At 33.6% G+C, this 19,273-nt stretch overlaps 1 protein-coding gene across 9 annotated transcripts in view; it reads right to left on the minus strand.

The window, feature by feature from the left end:
- The window catches only part of Unc-115a (actin binding LIM protein Uncoordinated 115a), a 41,613-nt gene extending 22,601 nt beyond the window's left edge, over positions 1–19,012 (minus strand). For 2 of the 9 annotated variants that reach the window (XR_012409358.1, XM_073963378.1), the window contains exon 1: positions 9,905–10,317. Coding sequence is in view for 8 of the 9 variants with exons in the window: in XM_073963378.1 (XP_073819479.1) it covers positions 9,905–9,953 (49 nt within the window). In the remaining variant the exon portion in view is untranslated. Of the gene's footprint in view, positions 1–9,904; positions 10,396–18,412 lie in introns of those variants that run through there. The other 7 variants (XM_073963385.1, XM_073963386.1, XM_073963383.1 and 4 more) reach the window with 6 other exon arrangements.
- Between the last annotated feature and the right edge of the window lie 261 nt (positions 19,013–19,273).

A 19,273-nucleotide genomic window follows, 5' to 3' on the forward strand; every position in this document is an offset into this window, starting at 1 on the left:
ACAGTACTACTAACATTGGTCGATTGTTTAATATCAGAAAATATATAAAGAAATCAGCTGATAGATTCTCTTTCTCTCCTTTATTGATTCTCAGAGTGCGAATAAAAAACACAAGTCTCCAACAGCTAATAGCAGTTCAAAATTATTGCTGTTTAATTATACTTTTGTTCTACAAATTCAAAGTGTTATTTAGCAAGGAAAAAAACAACAATTGAAATGTTATGATTGCATAATCTTTATCAGCGTATAGGTGGATCAATGTGTGTGTGTGTGTTGTATTTTATAATGTTTGCTTCGCTGTTCTCTTAAAACCAGACGCGTAATACGTCATGGCTTAATGGAGGCTCCATGAGAAAATAAAAACAAAAACACACAAATGAAATAAAATGTAGCGAGACGACGCCGGGTCAAACTACTGTTCATCGTTCAACCGATATAAGTTGTTCGACATGTATTTCTCGCATTTTTTGTCTGTCATAAGGTTTTATTTATCATCGCCCAGAAAGGGGCCAAGCACAAATCGGAAAATTAGTACGAAACATAGTAGGTTTGTTTCTATTATTGTTACTGCTTTTGGGTGGTGTTGGGTAGACGGCAGGTATCATTCATTGACTATGACCGACTTTGTTATCATCAACGAATGAATGAATGAATGAAGAAACGAACGAACGAATGTTGTAAACGACATGCAGTGCTGCCACTAATAACAGTCTACCTATCAAAAATGTATGTAACCCCAAGTCAATTTCATTACTAGAATTTTTATTGTTGTTTGTTTTTTTCGAAATCTATCCAATTATAGATGGGTGCATGTGTGCGTTCTTGGGTTAGTAACGGTAGTAGTAGATACATAGCTGTTGAATAGGGAAAACCTGTAACATTGAAAATACAAATAGAATGATTAGTTACTTCCAATGAGCCATAAGAGTCATTTGAAATAAATTTACCGTATAACCCTTTTTCTTTACTACAATTTACAGTTAGAACTGCGTTCATAAAAATATAATTTTTTCAATTCACAGTGGGGGATTCTTGGAATATCCGTTAGGAAAGTTTGTGTGGGGGCAAGATTGTCAAAAGTAACATATTACAAAATAAATATTTTTGTTATTAAATTGTCAAAGGTTCATCATATCAGGTGGGGCCTTCTCGGTTCATGATTGATAACAAATCGTTTCATTTTTAAAAACATTTTTTTGCTATGATTCATATATTTTACAGATTCAATTGTTAAGGGGTATTCTCGACTCGCAAATATCTACAGTGGTGGCAAAAACATTTGCAACAAAATTGCACGCTTTAGGAATTTTTATTTAAAATATTTTTGTGAAAGTAAAATTAGGTATTTTTTTGCAATTATGTATAGTTCATTGTCTCAAATATAAGAATATAAAAAGTTTTGACACATTATACAACCAAAAAAAAAAATTAAAATTTGAAAACAACAAACAAAGTGTATATCAAATGAAAGGGATTCATTCGGTGTGTTGGAAAATCGGATTCGCACGATGTCATTTCCACAATTACGAGGATTATATGCGTTGTCATATTCAATATAGCATTATTTTAATTTAATGCTATGATTGGAATTCCTTGTGATTTAATATAATACGTCTAAAAATTTTCGCAAATGGGAATACTATAAGGTCATATCTTTTGCACTCAAAAATCAATGTTAGTTACGAATACAGATTTGGAACGACGATTTTTTCTTAGTCCATGTACCAAAAATCATTGATGTAACATAAACAATTTTTTAATTTTTTTTAACCCAGATATGCACAGTGGTAGTACACCTATTTTTTGCAGGTTTCTGCGCTTATTTTACGTTAAATTGTCTAATAAACGTGATGAGGCGCTACAAAACATAACGGCCAACAAAGCTTACTTTGATAAGTTTTGTCTAGAGTATTTGCTTGTGCGTATTATTTGGGATCAAAGATTTCAGTTTTGTGAAATTTGGAAAAGTGTGAAGATGCCACGCAATCGGTGCGAAAAAGTTTTATATGCATATTTTATTTTTGTTGGGTTTCTATGTTTTAAAATGGTCGTATACCCATACTTATTATAACAAATCAGAGAAGAAAACAAAATATGCGCTAAGGCGAGTAAGTCGATCTACAAAATTTGACAATTCGCGTGAGAACATAAATTTTATTTACAAAGGCCCATACCTATATACGACCGTATACCCAGGGCGTGAGTGGTGAAAAAAGTAGAACACATGTATTCTTATGAGAACTACCGAAATACATCGAGCGTATACTTTTTGTAAGTTGAACAAATTCAACTACCCCCCATACCAAGTGCGGATATTATTCGAATGTCCGGCACAACTTTCGAAAACGATATCACTGTCGAAGGATTGGCAAATGTTTTTCGGGTGCACACAAGCACGTTGTTCTTTTGTTCGTCAAAAGTTTAAAAACGATATCAATTTCGAACATTTTGCGAATGTTTTTTCTTCACAAGAAAAATTGTTTCGAGAAACATTTTTTGCTTCGGAAATTTTTTACGTTTTAAAAAATAATTTTATGTAGTTCGTGAAAAATTCCCATTTCCTTTTTTCAAATATTTTCGATATAAATGCTACTTATAATATTAACAAGAAGTGATGATAAACACAACATATAGCTTGGTTACAAATACAAGACAACAATGTTTATAAACTGTTACACGCATTGAATCGCAAACATTACAAAGAAGAAAACGCACATAACAGAAAAATCAAGCGACATCAGATAAAGTTAAACATGTCATAAAATCGAAACTCCGCCAAAAATGCTTTTTCGGCACTTTCGTAAAAACTATCACTGGGGGCCACCGTGGTGCAATGATTAGCACGTCCGCCTTGCACTCAGAAGGTCTGCGGTTCGAATCCCAGGCCAAGCAACATCAAATTTTCAACGGTGGCAAAATTCTCCCTCAGTAATGCTGGCTACATTTCCTGAGTATTTAAGCCATGAAAAACTTTTCTAAAAGTGGTGTCGTAAGACACGCCGTTCGGACTCGGCAATAAAAAGCATAGACTAATAAAAAGATAGACGAAGGAATGCTCTCACCGAGTATGTTCGAATTGAGTATGCTTACAGAGGTACTCAAAATAAAATGCCAAAAAATACAAGTTAATAAATATTTTGTTCTGTCAAAAGGCAACTTGGGGTTAGTTTTTGATGGGGACAATATCCTCAGACAAAAATATCCATGAAAATATTGCCATTTTCCGCAAAAATCGTCTTCGAACTTTTTTGAGTTTTTGTGTTTGAGTAGGTTTACGGCGCAAAATTGAGTGTTCCTTCGTCTATCTTTTTATTAGTCTATGATAAAAAGTAGGTCCCATATCATTGAGCCAATATGAATCGGCGTGCACTCATTGATATGAGAGAAGTCTCCCTTGTCCCATCTGGGATGTTTGTGGAACAATTATATATATTATATCATCTTTCATTCTCTAATAATATTATTAACGACATTCGAATTCAAAGGTTTTCCTGCCACAAACTGAGCGACGAATGAATCGTTTTTAATTCGTTCTCGAGTGTCGTTTTCGAACAAAATATCCGCAAAACTATCGAAAAACATTCGAAAACGGATCGTTTGCGATAGCAATGGTATGGGGGTATGACAGAACGTTATTGTTTGTATGTGTGTGTGTTTTGTATTTTAAAAACAAAAGCCCTACAAAACATGAAATACAATTTATTGCAAAGGAAAATTATTTGTTTTACTAATGAAAACATTTAACTAAGTTTCGGTCGCGGATTTTGTGTTTTAAATGTGATTTTGGACTCAACGTATTTGGGTAATACGAAATATTTGTGTACGTCCCGTCGTTATTTAGGTTTAGCAGAAAAACAGGGGGATAATAGCTTTGTTCCTTTACTTTTTTAATGGTAAAAATGGCAAAAGAGAAAACTGTCAAAATTGCTCTCTCATGAGCAGTTTTACCAGAAAAGTAAAGGAAGGAAAAATGATAGATCTGGTAGCAATGTCAAAAAGAAGCATACAAATTCAATTTTCTTCTTTTATTTCATAGTTTTTAATTTTGTTTTGTCAGCGTTCGCCTTTTTCTTCCGTTTTTTTGTTCATTTTTTCTTCATTGTCAAATAATCGTAAAAAAACATCGAAAAAAACAGTTCTGCCAATTTTTACCTGAAGAAATTCGTCTGGTATTGGGGATTTTTCCCCAAATTGGGGAATTTTTATTTGAAATGCGGAAAACAATTTCGACTTGGGGAATTGGGAAAATGTTGAGGAAATCTGAAAAATATTTGGGAATTTTTGGGGAATTTGTTTTTTGACTATAGGATGGGGGTATATTAAGTTTGTCACTACGTTTGTAACTACTCGAAATCATTGTAGACCCTACAAAGTATATATATTCTTGATCAGCGTACAATTCTACATCGATATAGCCATGTCCGTCCGTCTGTCCGTCTGTGAAAATCACTCTAGCGTCCGAACGGATTGACGTAGGTTGATGAAATTTTGGGAAAATATGTTATATTTACGTAGGACTTTTGGTATTGAAAACGGGCTATGTAGGTCCACGCTTTCGTATAGCCCCCATACAAAATGACGCGTGACGCGTCGTCGTTTTAAGGAATTTTTAAGATATTTGGCCCATTTTACCACCGAATTAGTTGTAATTTGGTACTCTGTGTCTACAGAGGCCAAAAAATATTCCTACCAAAGTTGGGTTATATAGGTCCACGTTTTGGTATAGCCTACTATAAGGCCCCATATAAAGTACGCGTCATTTTAATATATTTTGAATGTATTAGACCCATTTGACCACAGAATTGGTTGTAATTTGGTATTTTGTGTCTTCAAAGGCCAGAAAACATTCCTCAAAGTTGGGTTATATAGGTCCACGTTTTGGTATAGCCCCCACATAAGGCCCCTTATAAAGTACGCGTCATTTTAATATATTTTGAATGTATTAGACCCATTTGACCAAAAAATCGGTTGTAACTTTGTATTTTGTGTTTCCAGAGGCTAAGAAACATTTCCACCATAAAATGTTTATATAGGTCCACGTGTTGATATAGCCCCCATAATACAATATCTCCCGGTTTTCGATATTTTGAACGTTTTAGCCTCATTATTACACCGAGATAGCTGAAATTTGGTATTTAGTCTTCTTTAGGCGTATAAAACTTTCCCCTAGAAATTTGTAGGTATAGGTCCACGCCATCATATAGCGCCCATAGAACGGTACCTTCCGAATTTCGGTATTTTGAAGGTTGTGGCCACATTAATCCACCGAAATGGCTGAAATTTGTGGTGGAGGGTATAAAAAGTTCGGCCCGATCGAACTTAACGCTTTTCTTACTTGTTTTAATTTCAGTACGTGAATAGTAGTAGAGCACGCGTGACGCACAAATAACATGCATCATATACTAACTGGTCGCACTTGTAATAATTTATGACAGATTTGAAGTGTTATCATGCGGTTCGACGAATGACAGCGTACTAGAACAGTGGGTTGAATTGAAATAACATTTTCCATCATTTCTATTGCTGTAGTGGACTTAACTGCAGAAATGATTGCCCATCAATGATGAAATTAAACTTTATTTAACATTCATGGCTCCAATTATAAACGAAATAAATATGCTTAGGCCCGTTATTATATCCATTTTGTAGTTAAATGTTGGCCGATATCGGACAGATAATCCTATAAGTTTGCTTTAATAATAAGTGTCAGATAAATTAAAAGGAACTTTTTGTTCTTTTTAAAGTTAAAGTGCGCCCAAAAACAAGAAAAATTTGAGAGCAAATTCAAATCAACCAATCCGATTTGAGTAAATTTGATGTATACAGACTGTTTTGTTTGAAATGGAAGATGTAAAAACAAATCCTGGTAATGCGAACTTAAGGCCATGTTTATATTATAGCCTTTTACAGGCTTAACCTTCTTTATAAGGATTTATTTGAAATATGAGCAATGGAATTGACATTTGAAACCCAGTGGGTTTGTTAAATCCGGTTATATATATTATTTTAAAGTAAGGTATAACAAAAAGGGATTTTAAAGAAAATATGTAAGAAAGGACCTTAATCTACATTTTTAAACCGATGCACATTGCTATTTTTTCCATTGCGCATTTTTCCCTATGATGTGATATTGACAAAATAGTGAAATCGATCATTCGTAAATTGGAGATGGTATTAAATATGCTTTCCGTCCAACAAGTAATTCTTAAGTAGAAAGGGTCTTCTAATTTGAACCATATTCAGAAATAAAATGCAGTACGAGTTACTTGAATAAATAATCAATTTTCTAACAACTCCATTTGTTGTAGAAATTTTGAGCCACCTAAAGAAATGTTACAACTCTTTCACTATAAAAATTCACATAAATCCAATGAGACTAATGATTCTGAATCACTTGAAAGTGAAGTTTTCAATATCGATAGTTTAATGCATATATAAGTGTATAGAATACTTTACAAGTTTAATGATACATATGCATTTCAATAGTAAAATAAAACTAATTTTGATTTTTTTGTAATTATTTGTTAAAATTTTTTTGGGATTTTTTAAGGAAATTCAATAAAATCTGGGGAAATTTTGGAGAAAAGTTTTGGACAAGTTGGGGAAAAGAGGCTAAAAAATACTGCCAACGCTGAGCCTGTGGTAGAAGAGAAAGGTATTTTTGCTCTCTCTCTCTCTCTCTCTTAAAAATGGCTTCCAGTTTTTGGGGTTAAGGAACGCTTTGCAGGTTAAAAATGGTAACCTCAGGTAAGTAAAGGAACACAACTAATATTTGTATTTAAAAATATTAATTTCTTTGAATAAAACACCTACATAACTATTTATACTTTCAGCTATACAACCATGAAATATTTCACACATTTCACATTGAATTACATTTCACAAAATTACACTTTGCAAAAAAAACAACACTTTCCATATCATGAACAGATCAATTACCATTGAAGTGATATAAATTGAAATACCACAACAAACATTGAATGGATTTAAAAAGTGTATACACCAAGGTTTTTCAAATTAAACTTTAATATTTGATATATAAATTAAATCGTGCGATGCTGTTAAAATTTTGACAAACGAACTAGAAATTACAAGCTAATTAGCAACATTATTAATATATATTTTCCTACATTTATGCAGTAATTTAGATTATTATAACAACTGTTTTACCAACAACAAAACAAACAAATGAACATTTTGAAAATTAAACAATGCGATTTTACTCATTGTTTAATTTTCAAAATGTTAAAAAAATGTTAAAAAGTTACAGAATATGCCCCCTGAACCCGGTGAAAAAGACAAAAATACACGTATTAAAAGTTTTGTTTTTGGATCATTTATTTTTTTTTTTTAATTTTACTTTTTCCAGTCTAATAATTTCTTCACATTTTTATTTTATCTAATCAGTTGCGAAGTATTATTTACCATCTTGTGTTTTTTTTTTGTCAACTGCAATGAGAGAAAATATGATGGACTGAAGCAGATAGGAAAGCTGCGGTACGTATTGGTGTTCAGAAACAATTGATTGGTATTAAAAACAATCAGTGCGAAATATTAAATCATACGGTTTTAAATTTAAATTTAAACAATTCTGGATATTTGTTAAGAATTGTAAACATTTATCTAGATAATCAATACACAGCGGAATTTGCATAATTCAATTAGAATAATTCTGATATTTTTGGATGATTTTAAAAATATTTTTATCAGTTTGTACATACATAGTCCTGACCAATAAGAATACTTTCCTTAGTATTGAGGAATTCGAAACTTCTAATAGACCACATGAAAAATGAGATGTGCTCATTCACCTGCCTTAATGTCTACTTTTGTTTGATATGTTTTTGTTTTTTCTTTCCTTTATGTGGGCCAAAGTAAAAGTATTGAAAAGTTCGTTTGCATTTTTCTCAGCAACAAGCGGACAAATACATTAAAACATAGACGGTAGATAGTGGGTCAGCAAAAGTTTATGTTTGGTTTTGTATTTTGATTTTTGTCGTGGCCAACAGATCGTGGGTCTGACTGTTCTTGTCGTCAAAAAGACGATTTTTTTTCTTGCATAAAGAGTGTGAAAAATGTTTTATCAGCCGCATTATTTTTGTTTCGTTGTATATATCAGAATATATACAGATAATAGATTGTTGAAATGAATTCTAGCAAAAAAATGTGTAATTTGGCATTGTTTTTATATGTATGCTTGTTATCCATTCTTTCTTATTATTCTAATGCTTTCATTTGTTTAATGTTGTTGCTGTTCATAATGCTAAATTTAATTTTTTATTTTATTTGCTTATGACGTATGTATTTGCCAAACAAATTTATTTCGAGAAATGAATAATGTAAACAGTGAGCTACAGAAATGTATGGCAAATGGTAAGACACTGAGATTTATTTTAAAAATGTTAATGGTTTATAAAAATATATGAAACCAATTGAAAATGTTGAATTTGAACAGCGATATACCACACAAAAATTATGAAAATTCTACGAAATCATCTCCAAAAATCGGTATAATGTAATGGCCGATATGCCGATACGGCATAAATTGAAATCATATATTTCAAATATGGCTTGAAGTACGTTTGGATTTACGAAATCCACTCGACTTCAAATGTCAATTCCATAGCGTATACATAGGTACTTCATGTAAAATCAAGTGGATTTGTAACGGGGATTTATTTGAGGTATACGATATGGTATTGACATTTGAAATCGAGTGGGTTTATGAATCTTAACGCTATAATTTAATTTTTTTTTAATTTAATTTATTTATTACAGTAACCTAGACCATAGGGCCATGAGCGGTTCCAAAAAACATCTAAACATTAACTACTCGCAGTTTGCTTATATCTAACAATATTTCTATAAGCGATTTTTAGTTAACATACAATCGAACTTCTCTATAACGTAACACTTGGGGACCGACCAATTAATACGTTATAGAGATATTATTTTGTTATAGAGAGATTATTTTGTTATAGAGAAGTATTCGTTACACGGAAGGTCGTTATAGAGAAGTTCGATTGTATATCTGTATGCCTGTTCCAGAACATGTAAAAATCTATACATTTTTACTACGATAACAATTTTTCCTTTGTGTTATCATAAATAGTAATAAAAAAGTTGTGAAATCTTGGAGTTCTGGAACAGACGATATATTATGCCTGATCCATACCATGCAAGAAGCTACTATTTGTTACTACGATAACAAATTTTCCTTTATGATATATAAAAAATAGTAAAAATTAGCAGAAGCTTGCGGTACTAGACCAATTATATTGTTTGGATAACTTTTGTATTTATAGCAACAACAAAACAAAATTGTTAAATACAATTTACAAATTATCACACAGGTAATAATTAAGTTGTAATGCAGATGGATATTTTTTACTGGGTAAAACTTTTCCTCATGTATCTGCGAAATCCATTTTCAAATGAGATATCTTTACCTTTTTCATACAATAGTCCACATAAAATCAAATTAATTAATATAAATTAATGGCACGAAGGTCATGGCCAAATTAATTTTACACTTGACTCGTGAAATATAATTTGAAGTTCGGTGTGTTTTGAAGCGCATTCCAGACTAGATCATCGTTTTAATTGAAATCAAAATGACACATGTACATACATAAATACATATGTATGATGTTTTAATTAACATTCATCACACATAGCAAAAATACATAACTAACTACTACAAGAACAATACAACATTCGCATTGGTCTACGCAAACGAACATTTATTCAAAATTGAGTCATCATCAAAAAAAGGCGTGGGCTACTTTTTGGAATACTTTTAATAATCAAACACAACATTGTATAATAAGGCGATGAGAATGTGAAAAAAATGAAAATTAGTAAAAGGTTCGACACAAAAATAAATATGTGGTGATTAGCTTACGTAGTGTGCCAAAAAAGTTCAAGAAACGCGATGAACTGCCTTTTTTCATTATACAGTATGTTGTTGTATCGTTTTTTTAGTTGTTATCAATTATCAAATATTCTTTGCACAAAAACAATTTTCACTACAAACTGAAAGGTTTGGTGACGATCAGTCACAACTTTATTTATTTTTTTTTTTTGCTTTCTTCTATTTTTTCTTTAGATTTGAAGATAATTGATATGAAAACTTTGTTTCACTATAGAATTCACACACGTTCATATGTAGATCGATCGATAGATAAGTGGCAGGCAGCAGCGCAAAGGTGATTCAACTACCGAAATAAGGGGAAATACGAAAGAAACGAACGATAGAACGAAATCACGGAATGATAGAGGACAAACCGCAGACGCTAAAGTAACAAAATTGACTGAAAATTCTCAAAGAAAAAAAGCAAATCAAATTTGAATGTCCGTTCTTGTTCTTCATGGCGGCTAAGCATAGCATCAAACAAAATGAAAACTCAAGAAAAACATCCATTGGCAGAGATGAAGAGAGCGTAACGATCATTTGTCTCAAGTGAAAAGCGATCTTTGGGATGATGTTATCTGATGATCGAATGAATGGTGTAGGTGCAACAGTGAAGCCTTATTAATATTGATGTATGCTCATGATTTGAATGTTAGCTTGAAGAAGTACGACTTAGCGAATGTTTGCGAAGTTTCCAGAGTATCTTACCCATGTAAAACTTCACTACAGTTGTGGTGTCTTAGGACACGTCGTTCGGATTCGGCGATAAGCAACAGTAGATCCTATATCATTCAGCTAATATTAATCGGGATAATCGGAATGCACTCAGTGATATGTACCTTTGGGGATGTTTGTGGAGTAGCAACAATTGGGGCTTTCGAAAAAAGATGTCATCGCAAACCTCAGAAAGAATATAGACATTAAAAACATTGATAACTGGAACAATAATACAGGCAGAGCTCCAATTTACTCGTGAGTGAAAATTGGGTAGGGTGTAAATTTTTTGGTGAGTTTTTTAAGGGGGTTGGGGCAATTTTGTTTGTGGGTGGGGTAAGTTTTTGTTTGGTGAGGGAGAGGGGCCAACTTGCCCCCCTCATCATGCTCAAATTCGAGAAGAGTTTCACTCGCGAGTGAAATTCGAGTGAGTATTCGGAGCTCTGAATAGAGGTAACAGCAAGAACATCACTGCGGATTTTTTATATTTTTGCTAGAGCTGGCAAAAATCGATAGCACTATCGATAGTACCGATTTTTTTTAATTTAATATCGATAGATAACCTAAATTTTATTAAAATGAATATAAATTACACGGCTTTTCGGTTTTGTGGATGTAAGGAAGTAAGTCCGTAGTCTCACGTAAAAGTAGATTGTCTTTTTATTAAATAAAATCAATAGGGTTTTCTCCATTATATTTCTATGTACTTGTGCAAAATGTCAACAAATTTTTCCGCTATTTTTATTTCCAAATTAATGGTGATGACGAACTAACGATAATATCGGTAGCTATCGATTTTTATAAATGAAATATCGAAAATGTCTAATGTTGGGAATAACGATAGTTGGCAGCTCTATTGCACGGACAAAGAAACATTTTTGGGATTCCAGGTTCTACAAGGTGGCGCAAAAGTAATCCTCCTATCAGAAAATGCTATAATTTTTGCGATTGGCCCCTAATATCAGTTCTGTTTTGACATTTGTGTAGTAAACACATGCGAAATACACGTTGATAAACAATGTTACGCTACACTGCTCCAGAACGCGGAATATTGGTGATTATTTATTTGACCAATAATCGGTCGGTGACTTTGGCACAACGTGAATTTCGTCGCAGACGTTTAGCCGCTCGCTTCGAAGAGACTGGCACAACACGAGATACTGCCAGGCATGGCAGACCCCGGACTGTCCGTTCTGCAGAGAATATTGCTGCTGTAGCCGAGGATGTCACAGAAGCGCCTTCGACATAGACCAGACGACGTGCCACGCAAATGGGTTTCAGTTGACGGTCTTTACAGCGAATTTTGGTACGATATTTGAAAATGTTTCCGTACAAAGTCCAGACGGTACATCAGCTGTTAAACGCTGACCGCCAATCGTGTCTAACATACGATCAATCCATCCTTAATCACCACCAAGAGGAAGATGATTTTTCATCCAAAATTATCATGAGTGATGAGGCGCTCCAGACTTCTTTTTGTGGGGCTTTTTGAAGTCGCGGGTTTATGTCAACTCTTAAAGACAATATCCGCCAAGAATGTTAGGACCTATCGCCGGAAGTTTTGGCCAAAGTGATGTAAAATGCCATAAAAAGGGCTCAAATGACAATAAAATGTTGCGGCGGCCATTTATCTGATATCACATTCTCGACTTGATGTAAAAAAAAAAAAATTAAAAGACCAAATAAAAATAATCCACAAGAAAAATCAAAGTTTTTCATTTTTTTTAAATTACTGCCAAAAAACTTCGGAAGATTACTTTTGCGCCACCTTGTAATAGGGTCTAAATGGAGGTTCTTAAAGAATAAGTTGCAACATTGAACTAGGAATAAAAGAACAATCTGTAATAAGTCTAAAATAATACACGTTGAATTACCGTAGTATCGCCACATTAAGGTTTTCACTGTAACCTCTCCCACATACAGCACAACATTTGCTCAATTCTTAGCGCAAATATCTTCAATATAGGCATATTCATGTTTTTAGCGTCATCGTCTAAAAGAACATTTGGTATATCTCTCGTTTTTGATAATTTTCCTCCCGAACGATTTCTCTTTCTTGCATAGAAATGATGAGAATTGTCGGAAACCAACCAACCATCCATCCATATCCAACCAACCGCATATTGATCGAACACAAAGACGACGACGACCACCGAAAGAATATCGACATAAACTTAAACAGCATAAATCGGATAAATTTAAATGGGGGGAGGAACATCATTAAGCAGTAGATATGCGAAGAAATAAAAACAATAGCATAAAAGAGTAATTAATGAAAAGTAGAATAGAAAACATGTTCCAAGACAACGACGACTACGACAACAGAAAAGCCGCAGCGGCGGCAGGCAGTGTGACTCCTAAAAATAGATATAAATTAAGTGGCAGAGAATAAACCCAACAACAACAGCAACAACCAAATGAATCAAGTGCATATGACCTAGATTGTGACCCCCCATTCCACCTTTCACGTCCACAAACATTGGTATACATATTCGACTGGACGACTAGCAGATACACTTTGGGAAACATACACGCAAACACACTCGCATGGAATGCACTGTGAAAATAGGGATAATTTTTTTGTACTTAAGCACGTTCCTCTCATGATTATGATTATTATGTTGCTGCTACTTACAAAGATGCCTACATACAAACAATAAATAAAATGATCATCTGTGAGGGATGAGTTAGTTGGAGGATATTTTAGTGGCAGCCAAACGAGTGTGTTTTGTTTGTTAACAAAGGAATTTTTCCAATACAATGGATTGCGTTTTTTTTCTGTTCGAGTGTTTTGTAATTTGAGAACATGTCGTGTGCCACCGCATCCGCCAACCTCACACTTCTCGTTTAAAGTTCCGAGTCATATGTTTGGTGTTTTAACATTTTTTGTCTGTTCAGTTTTTCTATTTTGGTGGCCCACATTCAATGATGTTCTTTTGAGGAATGTTTGGATGTTAAAACAAAATAATGTCTATATGGAATGTGACAGTTGGCTGAATAGGTACGAGTTTATGCAATGTTTTCCGGTTTTATGTATTTTTGTGTTTTTCTTAGACGAATTTTTAAATGGTATATGTATGTGACGTTGTTGTTACAATTAGGGAGTTCAAGAAATTACATCTTTTTGGTTTTGTGGTTGCTGGACGGTTGGACAGTTATCGATAATTGCAAAAAATCGTCATTCAAAACTGACAATGTGTACTGTACTTTACTGTTGATAGCCCTTGTCACCCTAGGATATATAATTTTCCGGGGAAAGTCCATACTTCCCAAGATATGGGCACCTCTCGGTTTTTACCATTGGTAGCCCTTGGGACCCTGAACCCGGGGGGAAATCCATGCTTCCCGAGATATGAGTCTTGACATTTGGGAAATGTACTTTAACACCATTACGTTGCTTATGGGCACCTATCGGATCGGTCTGAAATTTTTACAGTAGATAGTCCTTGGGACCCTAAATGCAAAGACATTTTCGAAATGCGAAGTCCCATATCACGGGAAGAATAGACTTCCCCCGGAAAACTATATATCGTTGTGATGAGGCATTCCGAATTCTACCTATACCCCAAACAAAATTTCACATTTGCCACCCTGGATGTAAACAAAATAAAAACAATAGTAGCACAAAATTATGAAGCAGTAATGACAATCCGACAATCCTTTCGCTTTCATTAGCGTGATAATGCCCCGTCGCATTTGGAATGAAGAATGAATAATTTATAGTTTACTTTAGCATTTTTTCATTTGATGGCGAAAAAAGTCCCCGTCACAACTTTTCTATTCATAAAAGACAACAACAACGTTCCTCTTGCTACAACTGCTGCAATTGAAGATGCACAGTAAGTCGAAGAAAACATAATAAACGATGATTGAATGATGAGATGAGAAAACCCCCACAAAATAATCAACAAAACAAACACACATTGCACTCCTCATCAGAGCTCATTCACAGAAATGCGCGAATGCATTCAATCAAAAATAAAAATACACAAAAAAGCCAACAAAAGCAGCAACAATAACGGAATCGGATCAGAGGAAAAAAACGCACTCGAAAAAAGTAACAAAAAGAAACATTTTTTTCATTCATGGCACGTCCGCAACAACAAAAATGGCAATAAAAACAATAATGCACCTACTAGAAGCGGATGAATGGAAGTGGACAGACAGACAGACAGACGGTCGATACGAATGTTAAGCATGTTACCGTTACTATTTTTACTTATAATCGTAACTACCAACAACAGATGTCACATTATATGCGTGCTTTTCTTTTTTAATAATGAAGACAGGTACATATAAACGTAAAAACATACATACATATGTGTACGTATGTTATGTGCGGTATTCATCACACTTGACAACTGCCATTCATTGCAGCTAAAGAAAAGGCAAGAAAATGAAGAAAAAACTTGACTGATCATTTTTGTCATAATTCATAAAAAAATAATCATTTTAATGATGATGACAGTTTGGAATTGGGCCCAGTTGCGCTACCAATGGACATATCGTGTGAGCAATAAAAGATATTACAGTATACCATACTTACATGCACCACGGATACCCAGGATATAATAATTCCTAGTTAAAAATGTACGTTCATATCTAATGTTGTAGAGCGACTTAACTTTGTTTTAGTTCCATTAAGTCGCGAGTGTTGTTAAAAGTTCGTTTGAACAACCTACTTCACTATCTGGAGCTATCGGTCGGATCATTTGCATGAAAGCATTCATACGTAAACGAACTAGGCACTGAACTAGCTCACTAGATTTTAACAACTCTTTCTTCAGTGTAGACTAGTGATTCCACTGCATGTTCTGAAGCAGTTCAAACGATGCCGTAAAAAGGACACCACATGCCATATGTTTTAACATCATTCGAATGCAATCTAACACCATAATGTTTCCCAATCAGAATTGATATTGGGAAGACAATATAAAAACCCCTTTAGCGGATGAAGCAAGATCAGTTCTACATGGATTAAATGGAGAGCGGAAGAAGCAAACTCAATTGCGATTGAGTTTAATTGAGACTTTGGAGCTGACAACTTCAGATACCAACTTGTCAATTTTATTACCTTTTGGACATAAACCCTCCAGATTTATGCGAGTTTTTGACTCGAATATCGCCCCAAGCTCAAGAGATAGTGTTGATCCTCCTTAATTTATAAAACAAGTTAGAACCTGTCACTCAGCAGTGCTGAAATATACAGTCAGGGACAAAAGTTTACATACACCCCCTAAATCTCGGGTATTAAGGTTAGTAGTGATTTTTATGAAATTCCAAGTATGCAGTTTTATTTCGTCTCACTAATAAACAATATTTAATAGAACAAAAGTATATCCCATAATACAAATAACGGTAAATTTTACAAAAACCTAAAAATGATGAGGACAAAAGTTTACATACACCCCAAGGAAATATGAGTATTGCCGTGCAATTTATGGAATTAACAGCAAAAATAATTTTTGGGGGTCAAATGCCGTTATTTAAGGTCAAACTTCTTGTATAGCTTGTTAAAGCCGACCCTTGCTTAATTATTTGCGTTTTTAAGTAATGCACTTTAAAAAAAACACAAAATTAGTGTCATATTACAAATTTTGAGACCCTAGAAAGCTTTGGAGTTGTTCTTGTGCAAAATATTGCTTCTTGGACGTCGATAAATGCCCGCTTTTCATCAGATTTCTCAGGAAGTTAATAGATTCCGCGGAATTCTTGGTGCAAATTACATATAGAAGGCCGTGAATTGCCTTGTAATATGGTCTTATATAATATGGTATTTATATTTATATAGATTCCGATTCCGGTCTTCAATTTTCTTATACATAATTTTTTTTTATCCCCACTTTTAATGAACCTATACAATATGAGTACCGTGTTACAGCTCATGAAGAGTGTTTTTTAATGCCTTTAATAATTTGGAAAAGTTGTTAAATTATCTATTAACAATTTAGATTCACTTTGGCAAAACAACAAATCTGTGATTAAGCTGGACTTTCCATATTTCTCTAAAAATAAAAAATATTAACAATTTATTTAAAAATATAAAGTCAACATTTAAAAAATGATTTAAGACTTTCCTCTATGAACAGGTGTAAAAGTACACTCCAAGTAAGAATAGTAACATTTCAAGACCGATATCTCGGAAAAACTATATATCGTTGTGATCAGGGTCAAGAGTACCTCTGGTACAAAATTTCAGCCCGTTCCGAGATTCGTCTAAAAGGACGAGGAATCTGCAACTTTGACTTAAATTAAGGTCAAGTAAATCGTTGTTTGGCGGGAAATGCAGCAACTAAACAAAACAGCAAATACACAGAAAGGACACCACAAAAGTATTTCAAATATACTCACGTGGTCAAATGCAATTTAAAATTGTCACACAAAAATAAAAACAAACGTTTCAAAATATGGACGCAGGCGGTCACTAATTAAACTTTTATTCTTGGTTTTGTGTTGACGATCAAGACGATCTTGCTTATTACCAATTCTGTTGACAAGTAGTGATGGTAAATTGTCGATAAGGCCGCCTTGTAATTGTCGAGTTTGATAACATTCAATATCGGTATACAAGTTTGGTATCGGGGTGGCTCAAAACTCGACACTTATGGGTACTTTACACAATATGTATTTTACATATGGGTTGTCACTTTGCGTATACATTTTGTATATAAAATGTGACAACCCATATGTAAAATACATATCGTGTAAAGTACCCATTAATGAGACTTAAGCCACGAAAATGACGAAAAAGCTTGTTTATAATCCCAAATGGTATAAATTATAACAATGCTCTTGACTTAGCCTTTTCCTAAAAGCTCATTCACATATACTTAAGTACCAAAAATTGTTATTACAACAAAAATGTTTAGTTCTGGAACAAAGGTTATACCTATTAATATAATTATTGTTCGTTTTAAGCTGAATACCTATTTGGTAAATATGGAACAGTCACTAACCAACCATTCAGCCATTCATTCAGTCGAACAAGAATATCAGAATAGCATCTTCAAAACATGACATTGATATAAAAAAAATACGAACCACGTTAGACTGATTGTGCTAAAACCAAGCACATGAAACAAGAAAGCGTAAAAGGAAATGTATACGTCATTGTTTACCTTTTTCTGAAGTCAAGACATATTTATGATTGTGGTATCATGTCTGAAGTAAAACAATTTTGATATCTTCTCAAAAACGAGGAAATGGGGGAATACAATTTAAACGATGAGTAATTTAAGCCATTCCGTTTTGTTTTTGACAAATTCCTTATGAATCCCAGGCCAGGCCACCACATATGGCCATGTGTTTTCTACATGTGCCCCCCTCCCCGAAGAAGTGCGTGTTTAAAATGTATTAACCTTTTTGTTTTTGCGTAAAGTGGACGAACGAACGGGTGATATCATACTTCGAATTCGAATACATTGCAGAAAAATTCTAATTCGAAACGAACACAAAAACAAACCACCAATGAGACAGGCTCTCATTCTCTTTTTGCTCTCTTAGGGAGTGTACAAAGAAATAACAAGAAAAAACAAAAACACAACACTCTTTCACATGGCCAACAATCAATTTGTGTAAATTAATTTAATTAAATTTAAACAACATATTTCCATATTCTGCACTTAACAAAACATTTTATTGCAGAAATAGATTTCCAAATCAATCATCAGGGTTAAAAAATAAAACAACAGTTCATTCCATTCACAAATTCTACCCCCCAATTTCAGCCATATTCTTCATGTTTTTTTGTCGTTTTTGTTCTTGTCGTGTAATTGCAAAACTCACCCATTACAACACTTTTATTCTGCCTGCTGCTGCTGCCCCTTCTTTTTTTCTGGTGTTCAATAACTACAAACTGCTTGCTAGCCTTGCTTTCGTTAAACAGCGTTTTAACTTTTTTTCACACAAAAAAAATATTTAACGTTTGTTTTATTGTATTTTGTGTTTAATATTCGTATTTCAACACTATTTATGAAAATTTTGCATATTTTATTTGTAAATTTTCAAAATAAATGCATTTTTTGTCGATATTGCTGCCCTCTTTCGTCTTTTTAATTTTTTGCAATGAAACAAAATTCAGGCTGTTTTATTAGAGCCGCAAAGAAAGGAGGAAAACAGCAAATTTGTGAAAAACTGATAAAGTATTATCTTCAAAATGTGAATTAACAATTTATTAAAAAACGCGACACACACCACCACTCACAGCTTTTCTAAATTTAAGTTAAAAATTGTTAAAAGACTGTAGCGCAAGAAGCAACCAACACACGACCTTTTCACGAACTTTTTTTTAGACTGAACGCGAAACGCTGAGAAGAAGTTAACGTTTTCTTTCTACACACAACAACAGAAGTTCAATACACACACAGACACACCGATTACTCGATTAGTAGGGACCTATCGAAATTAATCGAAAATAAAATGCAATCGATAATTTGACAATGACTTGAGTAATGCCATGTTCATACTAGCGCCTTAATTACGTCGTTCGCTCAAACAATCACGTACAACACACCAACATACATAGTCCATATTTGGTCTGTTCCAAGAATCTACAACTTTTTACTATTTTTTCCGATAACATAAAGGAACAAATTTTATCGTAGTAAAAAATAGCAACTTCTTGCAGGTTCTGGAACAGAGCAATTA

The sequence above is a fragment of the Musca autumnalis genome, unplaced genomic scaffold, assembly GCF_047663935.1.
Source record: "Musca autumnalis isolate F117 unplaced genomic scaffold, ASM4766393v1 scaffold_1, whole genome shotgun sequence".
Lineage (NCBI taxonomy): Eukaryota > Metazoa > Arthropoda > Insecta > Diptera > Muscidae > Musca > Musca autumnalis.